The 17381-nt window shown below is 33.7% G+C and overlaps 1 protein-coding gene across 6 annotated transcripts in view; it reads right to left on the bottom strand.

Annotated features, from left to right (window-relative positions):
• The window catches only part of VPS13B (vacuolar protein sorting 13 homolog B), a 762523-nt gene that overhangs the window by 320271 nt on the left and 424871 nt on the right, over positions 1 to 17381 (bottom strand). For all 6 annotated transcript variants that reach the window (XR_006606124.1, XM_045077980.1, XM_004768902.3 and 3 more), the window contains one exon: positions 13275 to 13386. Coding sequence is in view for 5 of the 6 variants with exons in the window: in XM_045077980.1 (XP_044933915.1) it covers positions 13275 to 13386 (112 nt within the window). In the remaining variant the exon portion in view is untranslated. The remainder of the gene's footprint in view (positions 1 to 13274; positions 13387 to 17381) is intronic.

Raw genomic sequence — 17381 nt, 5'->3', positions numbered from 1 at the left:
ATAGATTTTCCAAGTTCATAATAAAAAACCATTATGATATGAAACTAAACATATTCTATTACTCTGCAGCTTCTTTCTAACTTGAATTTCTAGGGTACAGGATCAAAAATATCAGTAAGAAGGGTTAAATATATATAACGTTCCAAAATCTATGACAGTTAAACTTACAGTCATTTCAACACTGTTATTGAGGTAGCTTTTGGCAACAAACAGAAATACATTCATGGAAAACCTACATCCTGCTACAGGAAGCCACAAAAGACACAGTTACTTTGGAGAGGGCCAAATATAAATCCAAAGCCTTCACACTAGATCAGCTGAAAAACACGACAGGGACTAAAGTCTGCCAATGGTATTTTTGAACAAAGCTTTTAGACAAGTTACTCTAAATACCTACCATCCCAATCTCTCTGATTTGCTAAAAGGGAGTTATCTGAAACCAACACTAAGCATTATAGGATTAGGGACATAACGTCACTAGATATGAAACATACCTTGCATGAAACCAAAAACAATGGCTATTTTGAGAACATTCAAATAGAAAGAAAATTAGAAATAAATTAAAGGCGGGGAGTGGAGGGGCACAGTTGTGTGGAGATTTGTAAAATTTAATCTTTACAATGTATCTGCAAAGTATGGCTTAGAGCTAATGTAGAAGGTAAGCTATGTTTTAAGTGAAACTGTAAAGATATGGAGAAGAAATACCACACCCTGAGCTGTAGTATTCATATTCATTAGGAATAAAGAAAGGTATTAATATTTCCAGAAAAAGAATAATTTGTTTGTAAATAAAGAAAATTTTTCAAAGCATATATGCACAGTTTTTCATGATGGTAAGCTCATCTTTGAAAAGATGTTAATCTCATCTATGAATTTCTACTGGTTTTATGTTTCCATCAGCAATTATTTGGACCTATGTATATTGTTGAAATATACATGTAAATCCCCAAGAGTAAAACAGTAAATTAATCTCAACGATGAATTTCACTGGTTACATCAACTTAATGCTATTTCATATTGAGAAGTCAGAATGACCATTAGATGATTAAAAATTACAAAAAGATTATGTCAAGGCTTTAATGTAGGTGATATAATTCTGTTGGATGTAAATGTTTATATGTTGGATTGCATCAAGGTCTATCTATTTAAAACCTTAAGTGAGATACTTGATTCCTGAATTTTAGTAAACTATGATTTAATGATTTAAAAAAATATTTATGTGATTGCACATCAAAGCAAATAAAAAACTAAGACATTTTTACAGTAGTTAAAAAAAATTCTGCTTTGTTTATCAAGCTTCCAGTAAAGCTCCCATTTAGAAAAAGCATTTTTTGTGTTGAATATTTATGCTACCAAAATTGCCACAAAACGAATTTTTGTAATGAAAGTTAATTTTTCTCATCAACTAAATAAGAACAAAGCATGTTTTTAAACTCTGTGACTGGTGGTAGCAGATCAGGCTCACAGTGAGAAATGGATAGCAACCACTACTGCAAAAGTCCATAAAAAAGGCAATAAAAGGATAACAATGCTGGAGGAGTAGAGTACTACTAATGCAAGTCTTCTAAGAGTAAAATGAATCAGGTCCCCTAACTTTTCTAATTCTTTCAAAGTAAAATTCCATAAGTGAAACTGCCACATATATGGTACACCTGTCAGAAACCTCATTTACGAAAGATGTCTTTAAAAAGTTAGCCAAAATTACCATGAATTTTTCATATAATGCTTGTAGACAATTTTTAAGAGAATGGAATTCTCTGTGGAGAAAAACTGAAACTCAATACTAGATTCAAGTCTATTAAGTACTGAAGGCACTAAAAAGGATTAGCAAATGTCTGCAAAGAAAAAATGGCTGAAAAATTCAACTGACAAAGTTTTTAAAAGCTATGGGATAAATTAGTCACAGATAAAATCCCAGAAGGGACATCAGAAGACCCACAAATATTTATGGTATGAACCAAAAGCTGTATGCAGAAGTTTGCAAATGTTCAATTATAAGAAGAATATAGTTCTCTCAAGTAAAGGATGAACATTAAGAAACTTTATAATTAAAAATACTACAAAAGAAAAGAATCTGTTTTGAATAATTTAAAATGCTTCTAACAAAATATTCTGGAAAAAAGTATAAAGCTTTACTATTATAAAAATATACTTACTCAACTTTGATATAATTTTGGTATATAAAAAATACATATGAGCTAATAGAACATAGTTGTTGTAAAATAAGAAAAGCAATACTTTCTCCCACATAATTTAGAGAAAAGTTACGATATATGTGACTACTCTGGGAAGTAGAGAGTAATACAAGAAAGAAAAAAGAGTTTCAACCTTTTTCCATCTCTTTCATAATTTTGAGACAGAACTAGAGAAATAATTAAATTATACTAAGGTAAAGAGAAAGATTTATGTTTTATAATGACTTAAAATATCTCTTAGGAAATACAAATCACAGAAATATATAGTCTACTAATCAGCAAATCTATATTAATATTTGTGTCTGGTCATGACTATTTCGGAGCTAGATGGAAGAAAATGCTTGATGACAAAATCATTAGTTGGGGATTATAAAGGAGAGCCATTTTCTGTAAATCAAATGTAGTATGAACTAGAACCTAATGAAACCTCATTTAAAATAGATTATATGTTCAAGTACTCCTAAGGATCAAGGAACTCAAACACGAGGGTTATATGAGTTTTCATAATAAATTATAGTTCTAACATCTATAATCTTTTTTTCTAATATCTATAATTAAGTCCATCCTAGCTTTGAATATTTTAGGGAACCTAAGGAAAATGCACTAAAACTACGGCCTATTAGTTTATTCAATTTACTCACTGTTAACAAGAATGTTGTCGGAAGGAAAAAAACTAACATCTAAACAGTGATAAAAATATAACGAAATATGAATGCAAAACTTAAAAAAAATTAAGTTCAAACTTAGAATCATATATTGGTTAACTCTAAGTTAAAGCCAATGTCTTACAAGAAACTCAGTTATGAGTAGCAAAACGCAGTGGTAAAGAGCATGGGTAAAGGGATCTGGTTCTGTCACTTAATTTATTTGTGACCCAGGAGAAATTACTTCCTGTCTGCAGACTCAGTTTTTTTCTCTAAAGCATAGATGCTTATGACACCTGGCTCTTGAAAGTTATAGTGAAATAAGCATTGCATTGAAACATCAGGTAGAATCCTTGACACGAGAGAAGCACTCCATTGATGCTAGCTATTACTCTTCCTATTACATTCTAAGTGCAGAAAGGTGGGTCAGGCACTGGTATAGAAGGCCAAAGAAAGAAGACATTTAAGTGAAATGATTATGAAAGTTTTCAAAAAAGAGAAGGATTTAAGTGAGACATTAAAAGACAGATATGATTCTTGGGAATTTTTTTTACATTAACAACGCTGAAGACCAAAGAAAAAGATTTTTAAAGGATCCATAATCTCTCCAATGTAAACTTTTTGTAACAAAAACTCTTTGAAAGGCTAAGCTGGAAGAAAGCTGTATTTCAAGAAAATTGAAAATGCATACAAAAACAAGGGCCACAGAATAGAACATACTAAGCATTTCTTGGTTAAACAAAATATCTAATTTGAACAAGAGTCTTATGTAAGAAAACAATTCGTGGTAAGATTTCAAATATAGGTTGATATCAGCTCAAGGAAGAAGATGCTTGTTGGACTAAAAGACAGAAATTCTGTCACGTTAAAAATTGGGCATTATTAGATGCTGAACGGATTTTCAAAGTGCGATGTTAAAGCCCAAATGCACCCATTTTAATTCATGCGGGTAGTACTGAATTGTGAATTACTTGGTGTTTTCAATTCAAACAGTAACAAAGAATACTTCAGCTGTAATCATTTCAGTTTTCTTTAGCTGCAATAATTCAGTATTCAGGTACTGATATATTTGTTGAAGGACCACCCAGCAACTATCTCACTGAGGAAAGCAACTAAATTTTCTTTTTACAATTTCCCAGGTTCAGTAACATTCTCAACTCTGGGAAGTCTTGGTCACAATATGATCTACAAAAGTTATGACAGAGCTTTCTGGTAATGGAGAACATTTTGTTGGGTTAGAAACAAAAAGGTAGTCTTTAAAAAGTCTTTGGATCTACACCCCTAAAACAACCGACTTTGAAAACAGTTCAAAAACAGGCAAGCATTTCTTAATATGATGCATACTACCGAGTTAAAACCAATTTAAGCTGCAGAACACTATGTAGACCCATTATTTAAGACAAATAGAGACAGTCTCTCTCCCTTACACTTAGAAATGGTCTAAAAAAAGTGTCAGTCTGTTAACAATGGCCACAGAGTAAGGAAGTAGTCAGCAATCAGAATAGCACTGGAATTCTACTCTCTAGGCACATAAAAATTCAGTATTATTTAATTAAAAAAATGAACACTATTACACTTTTATTTTAAAAACCTAAATATAGGCTTATTTAGAGAGTAAAATAAAGGTAGGTCTACTATAAAATATATCATTCTAACAATTCATGTTATTTTTTTAAATCTTACTTTAACTTTTTATATTTTAATTTGATAACAAGATTTCTGAATAAGGATAAACTAAACTATAAACAACTTTTTAAAATTTGGAATATAAAAAGGATTTAAAAAAACACCATTAAAATATCCTGAAAAAGTGATACATTTACTTAGACTCATTGATAACTAATGTTAATGTTTCTATTCTCTCTTCTATTTTTTTTTTAAAGATTTTATTTATTTAATTGACAGAGAGACAGACACAGTGAGAGAGAGAACACAAACCAGGGGAGTGGGAGAGGGAGAAGCAGGCTTCCTGCTGAGCAGGGAGCCCGTTGAGGGACTCGATCCTGACTGGATCCCAGGACCCTGGAATCATGACGTGAGCCGAAGGCAGATGCTTAACGATTGAGCCACCCAGGTGACCCTCTCTCCTCTACTTTTAAAAAGAAAAATCATGGAATGAAAATGAAGAACACTTTTCTCTATTTCTTCCTATGAAAACTACAAATCTGGATGGAACTTCTGGAATCATTCTTTCCTCATATTAATAATTTTCAGAAGATGTAAGACATAATGCTATAAGGACCCTTACAGTAAAAATGAGACCATACAAGCAGAAAGAGTCAATTATCATATAGCTTCACTTATTTGTGGAGCATAAGAAATAATACGGAAGACATGGGGAGATGGAGAGGAGAAGGGAGTTGAGGGAAATTGGAGGGGGAGATGAACCATGAGAGACTATGGACTCTGAAAAACAATCTGAGGGTTTTGAAGGGGTGGGGGAACCAGGTGGTGGGTATTAGGGAGGGCATGTATTGCATGGAGCACTGGGTGTGGTGCACAAACAATAAATTCCAGTACACTGAAAAGAAATTTAAAAAATAAAAAAAATTTTAAAATGGGACCATAAAAAAATTTAGGGTACAAGTTCATAACTTCTGATTTTGCTTATTTCATTAATCCTGGTATGATGGGAGGTGTTGTAGACAAAGTATGAAATTATTATGCTATCGAATCTATCAGAGCTTCACAACATAATTGCATCTATTCAAAGTGGTTGAGGTCTTGAGATCAGCGAAGAGAGGTACCATTAAATTCTAGTCAGAAGTATATATATATCATTGGTGTCAAGTACATCATAGGCATTCAGTAGATATCTGCTGAATAACTGAAATAAGTAATCGATGAATATTTAATAAATGAATTAAAGTAATAAGTAATAAGACAGAGGAAAATCAATTAGCCCAGACTATGCTTCAGAACATGGGTATAAGTCAGGAAAAAAAAAAAGCTGAACACATCATAGGAGAATCTCAGGAAGAGGTGAAAGGAAACTGGAAGATGATCTTGTCCAGGAACTAGCATTAGCAGCTGGAAGCTAGGAAGATCAACTGGCAAGGAGGAAGTAGGTAAAGAGTGTAGAGGGTCAAAAGAGGAACTCATGACAATATAGAGCTGGCCATGAACTCTGAATAAATAACTTATTCTGTATGTTCAGTTGTCTTTAGTGGATCAGATCTTTTGAGAGTAATAAAGTAAAAATTCATATAAGGTATTAGTAATTTAATACAGGTTTTATTTTACATTTTTTGAATCACAGTTTCCAACAGTAACAACTACTATCAACTCCAAGTATGTAAAAATTTTGAACTTAAAAAAGACTCCACTGAGGGGGTTCTTGCTAGGGAGCAGGAAAAGTGTGGGGATGGAGGACACTTACTTTGCTGTCATAGAGCTTTTCATAATGTTTGAATTTTTGGCATTAAAAAGTATTAGCATTGGGTGCCTGGGTGGCTCAGTGGGTTAAGCCGCTGCCTTCAGCTCAGGTCATGATCTCGGGGTCCTGAGATCGAGTCCCGCATCGGGCTCTCTGCTCAGCGGGGAGCCTGCTTCCCCCCCCCCCTCTCTCTCTCTGCCTGCCTCTCGGCCTACTTGTGATCTCTGTCTGTCAAATAAATAAATAAAATCTTTAAAAAAAGTATTAGCATTTATTAAAATTATTTTTTAAAAATATTCTTTGTTTGGAAGACTTGGAAACCCTTCACCTCATCTGCTACACAAAGTGTAGGCCTTGAAGGGGTACATCAGTATCCCTCAGTATCAGTGTCCTACTCACTTGGGTGCTGGTGGAATGTGGAATTTCAGGCCATTCCAGACCTTCCAAGTCAAAATCTGCATTTGAACACATCCCCAGGTGATTTGTATTCACATTAAGTTTAAGAAGCACTGGTCTAATTCAACATAAATCATAACCCCCTCTAAGCCTTTTACATGGTTCATCAGTTTGCTACATTAGCACTGTGGCAGGGCTGGGCTCAGTACCTCCGAAGATAATCAACATTTTAGTTTATTTGTTTTTAAAGGTTTTATTTATTTGTCAGAGAGAAATAAACTCCTCATCTCCACCCTCCAAACCCAAACTAAACCCTCCCATCTTTTTCCTTCCCTCTATTAATCTCATCCTTCCAGTTGCTCAGGACATACAACGGAATTATCCTTATCTCCTTCATCTCAAATCCCAGGTGCAATCCATCTGCATCCAACTTCTCCTGGCTTTACCTCTAAAATATCTCCTGAATCTGACCACTTCTCATCACCTCCTCAGCCACTACCATCAGCCAAACCACCATCATCACCTGCCAAAATTAGTAAAACAGTCACAGACCCTTGCCCTTCCCTGCCTGCTGTGTAGTCTTCACATACTGGCCTGAATTATCTGCTTAAATATGAATTGGATCCTGCCACTCCTCCAGTTCAACCCCTGAGGGTTTCTCATCTGATGGAGAAATCAACCTTTTAAAAATTAGAAGGGTTTCATATCACACATTCAGTCAATTCAAAAAACAGAAATAATCCTTACCATGACTACATTAGAGAGCAATATCAAACTCCCATTTGTTCTTCTGAACTATGACTCTCTTTACTTTAAAGGCTTATTTCACCTCTTTTTAAATGTGTATTTGTAGTCCCTCCTGATGATCCCTTCACTTCTTTTTACAGGTAGATATTTCATAAACAACAAAACCATTATTTCAAAATTCTGCATGTGTGGATTATCTTCCCCCACAACCACATCCAAATAATAGCCAAACTCTTCACAGTTGCCTAGTCGGTTCTTCCATGTCTCTTCCCCTGTGGCCTACCATGCTGCCTCAGGCCTGTATTGCTTCAGCTACCACTGGCTTCTTTTGCACACTCCTGCTTTAAGATCCTTGCCTTCTCAGCGAGGCACTCCCTCTTATAAGGCCATGATGTCCCTCTCTAACTCCCCATTTCCTATCTTCTTCCCTGCCTCCACAACATGTACTAGAATATACTACAACATTTAACTGTCTCCCCCATTAAATCTAAGTTTCATGATAGCAGGGATTTTTCTTTGTCTTGACATACACCTAATACCTAGAAAAGTGCTCATAAAAAAATTAAATAATGAATAGTGAACAAATAGCCCCAATTATTTTTAAATTTTTATAACTGAAAGATCTTCAACCTGTTGAGCTACAGTTAGTGTCATTGTAATATCCACTTATTTAAAGATCTTGGGTCTTAGTTTCAGGAGAAATAAAACCACTCCCTGTGATACATGATAGGTCAAGTATTGAAAGAATAGTCCTATGTCCCCTGGTTTTCTCACCTTCAAATTTAAGATCTTTAGTTATTCCAGTCTTACTTTTTTTTTTTTTAAAGATTTTATTTATTTATTTGACAAAGAGAGAGATCACAAGTAGGCAGAGAGGCAGGAAGGGGCAGGGTGGAAGTAGGCTCCCTGCTGAGCAGAGAGCCTGATATGAGACTTGATCCCAGGACCCTGAGCAGAAGGCAGTGGCTTAACCCACTGTGCGACCCAGGTGTCCCTATTCCAGTCTTACTTTTGTTCCTTCAAAGGTATTTTTTTTATTGGCTGCACTTAGGAATTTTCTGTTTTTTATTTTCTATATATAAATTTCTATTTCTATATAAAAATATTTATATATCATTTATATTTATTACCTATCTCTCTCTCTCTCTCTCTCTCTATCTATCTATCTATGCATACTTAGTTTTTTTTAAAGAGAGCACAAATGGCAGGGGGCAGAAGGAAAGGGAGCATCCCAAGCAGTCTCCACGCCCCGCACAGAGCTTGAAATAGGGCTTGATCTTATGACCCTGAAATCATGACCTGAGCCAAAATCAAGAGTCAGATGCTTAACTGACTGAGCTACTCATACATATATATTTTAGTAATGAAAATATCCAACCTTATTAAAAATAAAAGCATATCCTCTCTCCCAAGTTCTATATTGGGCCTTGAAACCTGTATTGGGGGAGGTAGGTGTTGCATTCTCTCTCATTCTCCTTCAGCCGATAAGGGAGAAGTCTCTCGATTTTCAGTAATTTGACCATATTGTGTCTAGACATAGTTCTCCTTACACTTACTTCGTTTATATTGGGGATAGGGTAGTGGGTTTGTTGGATCTGCTGGTTAATGACTGTTACTAGTTTTAGAAAAGTCTCAAGGGTTATCTCTTTAAATTATCCTTTGGTTCCATTCTTTCTTCTACTTAAACATCATTAGACCATTTGACAGTGCAGTGATCCACATGTTTTTCATGCTCTCTTTCTTCTTCCTTTCTTTTCTCTTCCTTTCTCCTCCTCTCTGTGCTTCAGTTTGGGTAATTTCTATTTAGCTATGTCTAAGTTCACTAATCCTATCTTTTGCTTTGTCCATTTGCTGTTATAGCTATCTAACAAATCCTTAACTTCAGATATTGGTACCTAGTTTTAGAATTTTAAGTAGATCTCATTTCTTTTTTTTTTTTTAAATATATGTTTATTTAAAAAAATTTTTTAAAAATCAGCATATTAGTATTACAAGAAAGTAATTGGCATGTCTGATTCCAATTCCTGGTGATGGAGAAAGCAAGTAGATCTCATTTCTATGAAATCTCCATCTTTTCAACATTTTTCTCTAAAATACTATTAACAGTTATTTCAAACTCCTGTCCACTAATTCCAACAACCTCAGTCATCTGTAGGTCTTTTACTACTAGCTAAATTTTCTCCTGATAATGAGTCTAAAATTGTGTTTGTTTGGTATCTTATAATTTTTGATTATATATTAGACATCATGTATAAAAAGACAAGTTAACGTTATTTTCTCCCAGAGAAGGCACACTTTTTCCTCCAGGCAGAATGGGTAAGTGTGGGATAATTTCAATTCAATCATTAACTGAGGTAGGCTGGGGTTGGCTTGCAATGTTAGTTAAACGCAGTTCACCTCTAGTTTTAAAGGCCCCAAGTAGAAGACTTGTCCTGTATTTGTTGCAAGCTTCTTCCAATAGAATTATGTTATTTGATAGAAATATAATGCACCACCACAACTGAGAGCCATGTATATAAATTAAAATTTCCTAGTAGTCACACTGAAAAGGCTTTTAAAAATCAGTGGAAAATAGTTGTAAAATGTATTTAACTTAATATATCAAAAATATTGTCATCATGGTATGTGCTATCGTGAATGCTGTGAAGTGTGTAAACCCGGTGATTCACAGACCTGTACCCCTGGGGCTAATAAGGCATTATATGTTTATAAAAAAATTTAAAAAAATATTGTCATCATTATATAAAATTGATATAAAAATTATTAATGAGATATTTTATTTTCTTAGTTCTTCAAAATCTTGTGTATATTTTATACTTAAAGAACATCTTAGTTTGGACTAACCACATTTCACATCTTAGTTTGGACTAACCACATTTCAAAAGCAGAAGAGCCTTACATAGTGACTACTGTATTGAATAGTGCACCTATAACATGGCTTTATCTTTTAAGAAATGTGAAACTTTGAGAAACTCAGTTTCTTCTTACCAGTCTCCTCTCCCCACCTAACACTCAAAAAAAGCACTGTGGATGACTGTGTTTGGGATTCCTGCAGATTCCAACATGTCCCTCTAGCCCATATGACCAAGTGTTCCTTGGTTTCCTCCCTTCCACAAGAAAATCCCTCTGGTCATAGCCAGATAAGGCAAATAATTCGAGAGGTGAGGAGCATCTAGTCTCCATGCACCTACTAGGAAGGGCATTTCTCTCCCAGGTATTTAATTCCTAGGGACCACTTTGTGACAACAATCTTTGATTTAAAAAAAATCAGCTTTATCGTGATATAATTTATATCCCATACAATTTATCCTTTTGAAGTGTATGGTTCAGTTTTATATATATTCTCTTGTACTCACTATACCTCACTCATTGTACAAGTACTCATTCTACAAATCATTATACATCATTACTATCTAATTCCAGACAATTACTATCACCCCAAAGAGAAATTCTATACCCATTAGTAGTCACTCTTCTCTCTTTTCTTAGCAACCGCTCTTCTATTGTCCCAATGGAGTTGTCTATTCTGGTCATTGTGGAATCACATAATATGTGGCTTTTCTCTGTCTGGTCTCCTTCACTTTACATGTCTCCAAGGTTGATCCATGTTATAACACACATTTTATTTCTCTCTCTGGTAAAAACTAATATTCTTGTATGGGTATACCACATTTTGTTTAGGCCTTTGTCAGCGGACAAACCTTTGAATGTTTTCCACTTTTGGCTATTAGGTATCCAATCCATACTGAGTTAAATTTTTGTATGGTGTAAGGTAAATGTCCATGGTCATTTGGATATCAGGTAACATGAACACCATCTGCTGAAAAGACTATTCTTTGCCATTTAATTATCTTGGCTTCTTTATCAAAAACCAATGGATAGTAAATGCGATGGTTTATTTATAGAATCTCAATTCTATTAATTGACATATATTTATCCTTATGCCTGTACTTCATTGTTTTGATTTCTATTTTTTTTATCATAAGTTTTGAAATTACAATGTGTGAGCCTTCCAACTTTTGTTTTTCCTTTCTAATATAGTTTTGGCTATTCTGGGTCCCTTGAATTTCCATATGAATAATTTCCATATGAATTTTAGGATCAGTCTGTCAATTTCTGCAAAGAAGTTAGCTGAAATTATGATGTGGATGATGTTGAGTGCAAATTTTTTGAAGGAGTACTGTCATCTAACATTAGTAAGTCTTTGGATCTATGTACATGAGGTATAATTTCATGTGTTTAGATCTTCTTTAATTTCTTTAATTTCTTTCGACCATGTTTTATAGTTTGCAAAGTGTAAGTTTTGTACTTCTTTTGTAAATTTATTCATAAGTATTTAATTTTTTGATGAGATTATAAAAGGAATTATCTTCTTAATTTGACTTTTAGAAAGTTCACTGTGTTATGGTGAGTTGATTTTTATATATTGATTTTGTATCCTGCAACCTTGCTGAACTTATTTACCCAATGGTTTTTCAGCAGATTCCTTAGGATTTTCTATATACAAGACCATGTCATCTACTCAGAGGGCAGAGGAGGAAAGGAAGTATCTCAGGGGTTCACTTTATTGATGGTGATAGGATCTTTTAATAAAAAACACATTTCTTTCACCAAAAGTAAAACAGGACCCTCTTTGAGGACAACTTACTTCTGAAGTGATAGACAAATGAGGTAGAAAAGACAAATATACCCGAAAAATTTTTCAGGTGTTAGAAAATTATTTTCACCCAGAAAGAATTCTACTGTGATCCTTTCTCTAGATCCTGAGAGAGGAAAATAGTTCAAGTTATGGTCTTCCATCATTACTTGACTAGAAACGACTATTCTTTTGGATCCTCAGTTTCCTAATGCATAAAATAAGGCAGTGGGATTAGAAATTCCTAAGACCTCCTTCAGTTCTCACCACCCAATATTCTACATAAGCTAGCAAAACAAAAACAAAAAGACAAAAACCTTAAGTAAGGGATGAATATTATAAGCTACCAACAAAATAATACAAGAAGGAGAACTGCTACATAATTCAAAGGAAAAACCTATCAACTCAAATAAGAGAAAAATTTAAGAAAATAAAATCCCTAGGACCCCCCCCCCCAAAGTAAAAATTTCTGTCAACCTTGAGGTGGTTATGTGCGTTACAAAAATCAGAATCCTTCCTAACAGGAACATTTATTGGAAGACAGTAGGAATTGACACTACCTCATCTGAGAAGCAGACCAGCAGGATTAATAAGACACTCATACATCTGTGTTTCTGTGACTTTTCTCACTTGGTATTATTTGCAACTGTACTTTTATGTCTGGCAGCAGTGCCAACTTCAGTACGAATGATGTATTATTTTTATCACGTTGATTACATATGTTCACCAGTTTAGCTGTCCATAGATGCTTGGTGTGGTTTGCAAATAGACCCAGTGACAAAATCCAGAGCATGGCATTTTCACAGAAAGTGTTTACTGTGAAATTTCTCCTTAGAAGTTTGCTTTTCTCTACAGCTTTGCTCCATATGACATCCACAGTCCTACATTTCAAATAATGGCTTTTAGCCAAATTAAGAAAATGCTTCAATTTGATAAAACATGACTACAGTAGGATGTGGTAGTTCTGGAGAGAACTTCATTTTCTTATGTGATTAGAGATTTGGTCAAATTTAAAGTCTGCTAAACTTTTCCAAACTGCACTTCATGGTGACTCGGTGCTTACATTCTGTTATTCATCAACACTTCACAGAAATACTTGATTTGTCTGAATGAATTTAAAAACCCACAACTGAAGGAAATCAGAAAAACCTGGTTTTAAATATCAAAAGATTCCAAATGAAAAGTATTTCTGCAGGCCACACGAAGCAAGTTTTATTGATCAGTGTACTTCTTTGCAGGATGAAATTGTTGCAAGATTGAATGTAAGAAAATAAACTTACTGGTAAATATCTTTCCTGAGGACAGATCTGCCAAGCGGATTGTCAGCTTGGGGAGCCATAGCAACAGAGCCAATCTTCAAAACCATGGTGTCTTCTTTTGCTGCCTGATTAACTGTAACAAAAGAAATTGACTCATGAAGTATAAAGTGGGTCTGTGTCTAACTTCAAGCAAACAGAGAAATCTTTGAATAATGGGGTAGAGACACATTAAGATAAAAACCAGTAAATGAGGACAAGGAAAAAAATTACTAAAAATAAAAACATTTGATGCTTTTAAAAACTATTTCCTTTATACCCATTTTCTCTTGTACATGATTAAAATAGCAACTAAAAAACCCAACTCCAACCCAACATTAAAACATATGTTAAATACATATAAGTAGTGCTGAAGTAGTACGTTTATCAAATTTCATCATCTTAGACTACTACATCTTTCTCCCAGGTGACGGTTAGCCCTAGGATTTTTAACACCGCACTGCTGTGTACAAATATACTACAGTCTACAAATAAATTGAAGATCACTATAAAGTCAAGAATAGATTCACAAAGCCATTTAAATTTACATGATAAATAATAATTAAATACAATATATACACATACATGCACACACACAGTAACAGCACTTCAAGCTCTAACATGTCAGAAGACCCAAAGAAAACAAAATGGGTGCAATGGTGAAGAAAGAAAAAACCAAGGGATTGTTTACTATACAAGGATATTTCAACTTGCCATTATAGGCACTTTTTAATATTTTATAATTTTTGCTGTGAAATTGTTTGAGAAATAGTAATTTCACACCTGTGTAAAAGTTCTACTTCTAATGGAATCTATCACTAAGGCAAGTATTCTCAAAAACAATAAAAATTAAAACGATATCTATATATATATCGATATATATAAATATAGATAGATATAAGATATCTCTATCTAGCTATATATAGAACCTGATCCTTTCTACTGAATAAAGCATTATTTTACCATGTTCTTATAAAGTTCAACAATTTTTCTATAAATCACTGGCTAATCCAACATCTTTTCTAAGGACTATCTGAGATGGACAGAGGTTCTTCATGGCCCCATTAATTTATATTAAATTCTACTCCTTCTTCTCCAACAAATGATCTCACTGTACTAGCTGTTTAAAAACCGTTTAAAATTGCTAACAATATACAACTTTCTGGGTTTTGAAGAAAACATGTATAAAACTCATAATTTCTCTCAAGAAACTATCATCTGCCACAAATGGGACCGAAAAGGACTGGCTGCAAAATCTCAGGAATATCCTGAACAGAACATGCCTACAAAGGCATACAATCCAGATTTCGCAAACTGTGGTGCCCGAAGAATGCAAAAGCTAAGAGATTATTTCCAGCTGCTTCAGCAGTTCACTCAGTATGGTCTGACTTGGATTAGTCTAAAAAAGAAAGTCAGAATTAAGAAAATCAGAAAAAATTAGAAGGAAGATATTCAGTGAGGAAAAGAAGGAACCAGAAAAAGATGAAGAAGATGTAAAGGGAGTGGCAAAACAGCAGGGAGGTGGGGGTCAGAAGGACAGAAAAAGGGGAAGAGAGAGATGAGCTATCATAATAAATATTAGCATGCAGATGCTACAATAAAGATTGCACTTTTAAATGCCCACAGCAAAAAAGATCAAATACAAAACTACTTCTATACAGCTATTTTCAAATGACTAGAGGTCTGGCTTGATTATAGGTCCTTAAACTATGAACAGTGTTTACATTTCACAGATCTTGCATTTTATGCCAAGCTTATCAAATAGTTCCATGTGGGTAAAACCTCTGATTAAGCAGCAGGCATCAATTAAATCAATAAATAGTAAGCCTGGAGAATAGACCATACCACAAAAGGTGCAATTAGTGTATTTGCTAACTGTTCTCCCAGGCTGCAGATACTACCCACCATATGAAGTCTGAAATGTAATAGAAACACTGTAGTAAATGAGGTACATATGGAAGAAAAATGACGTACTTGGTGTTACATACAAAGCCAGATCCAAGAACAGAATTCTGTTTCTGTTGGAGCCAAAAGTGTTCTCACTAGATTATACTGACTATAAAGTTATAATAATAAAAAAGCACTTAATGCAGATCATTCACAAAGTAAATAAAAATAATCTTTTTATAGAGAGTAGTTAGCTTATCAAAATCTACCTCTGAGATATAAGAAAAATAATAAAAATAAGTATTTATCAAAAATGTCTTTATTCAGTTCTTTAGTTACTTTATAATTGGAAAAAAATAAGCTTCCCCTTTTTTGGTTTATTTCACCTGCATTCAATAGTTGGACCATATGAGGAAATGTTCCCTCTAGATGCATTTTCAACATGAAAATGAATGCCTTCCTTCTTTGCTTGAACTGTATTTTTAAAAATTTAGGCTCATGCGGAACTACTTACTCTGGAAGACTCATACTAGATCCAAAAAACAGTCCTCTATTCTGAAATAAATAGCTTAAACTGGAAGTCAAACACCTGTAGATTCAGGATCCTGATAATGATTGCACATAATACAAACAATATTCAAGTTGAAAACCAGACTTTCAATATCATTTGTTTATATAAAATATTAGAACATTAAATATATTTTTATTATTAACTGATTTCACACATGAACTATTAAAAACTTTCACATTTAATGTAATGTGAAATATAAGTTCGAAAGATTTTATCTTTTCTTGGGGCAAGAGAGTGTGTATTGAAAATGAAAATGTTATGAACAACTGTGAAGTTATGAGCTTAAGTAACCAAGAACTTAAATAAAGAGCCGAATTTTCCTGCAACTGTCAGGTAACATAAGACTATTGCTTATAAATAAGTTTTCTTAAAGTCAACAAAAAATAAAAGTATTTTGGAGATCTCAGCTTCCTTTTAAGATTCTCAATATAAACTCAGCACAGTAAAACATGTAAAGTCTCAAGAGTATTTGAACTTGCTACTGTGCAATGTTATAGTTTTATAAAGTCATAACTGTAGTGACAACCCTACACAAACCTAGCAACAAAAGGTTTTAGTAGTTATTGCCATATTTGCAGTTGAAGACAAAAAGAAGGTTCAAAAAAACCTTGTGACTATTATTTTACTAGTGGGAAATATAGTTGTGTCTATTTTGCCAATTAACTCTGGTCTACAGAACAAATTACTTGGAGATACTGCTTATAGTATAGTTTCTGCTGAGAAGTACAGATATAGCATTATTTAGTTATGCTATCACACTCAACAAAACATGATTTACACATATACTTTCATCCGATACAAATGTAACTCAAGCAAACTTTTTAACACCTTTCTGGAGTAAAATGCTTACTACCCTCTTGACTCTTATGAGATCTTGTCATGTAAGTAATTTATTTCTAGTCAAATTACTGTTCAATCATGTTTTCCTTAGTCACATTATATCTTCTAAAATGTACTGAATGAAAACATTGAATCTCCCAAATAAAATATACATTTAAAAATTTGTCTCTACTTTAAAGTGACTAAAACGACAAACTTTACATTATATGCATTTTACTCATTGAAAAATTTTTCATGGGTGATTTATCATTTGAATTAAGAGTAGCAATAATGAAAGGTAAAGTGTCAAAAAAAATCTAATAGAATGTGCCAAAATATCTGCACTTTTGGCATGCATTTTTATAACTGTTTTATAGACAGGAATGCATTCTGGAAATTCATTACTTCTCAGAGAGTATAGGTAGAGATAGAAGTACGGCTGACCCTTGAACAACATGGGTTTGAACTGTGTGAGTCCACTTCTATGTAGATTTAAAAAAAAATAAGTATACTGGAAACAATTTAGAGATACACAACAATTTGAAATGAAGACAAATTGTGGAGCCTAGAAATACTGAAACAACTAAGGAAAAGTTAGGTATTGTTGTAAGAATATTGCATGTAATACAAAATATGTGTTAAATGTTTATGTTATTGGTTAGGCTTCCCATCTAACCAATTAGTAGTTAAGGTTTTGGGGAGTCAAAAGTTATACATGGATTTTCAACTGCAGGAGTGGGAGGGTTAGTGCCCCTAATCTTTGCATTGTTCAAGGGTCAACTATAAAGATGTAAATAAAGATACATACATGTAAA

The sequence above is a fragment of the Mustela putorius genome, unplaced genomic scaffold (genome assembly GCF_011764305.1).
Source record: "Mustela putorius furo isolate JIRA1106 unplaced genomic scaffold, ASM1176430v1.1 tig00000228_pilon_pilon_pilon, whole genome shotgun sequence".
NCBI lineage: Eukaryota > Metazoa > Chordata > Mammalia > Carnivora > Mustelidae > Mustela > Mustela putorius.
The sequence above is the reverse complement of the archived record's forward strand: the minus strand, read 5'-3'. Positions and strand labels throughout refer to the sequence as shown.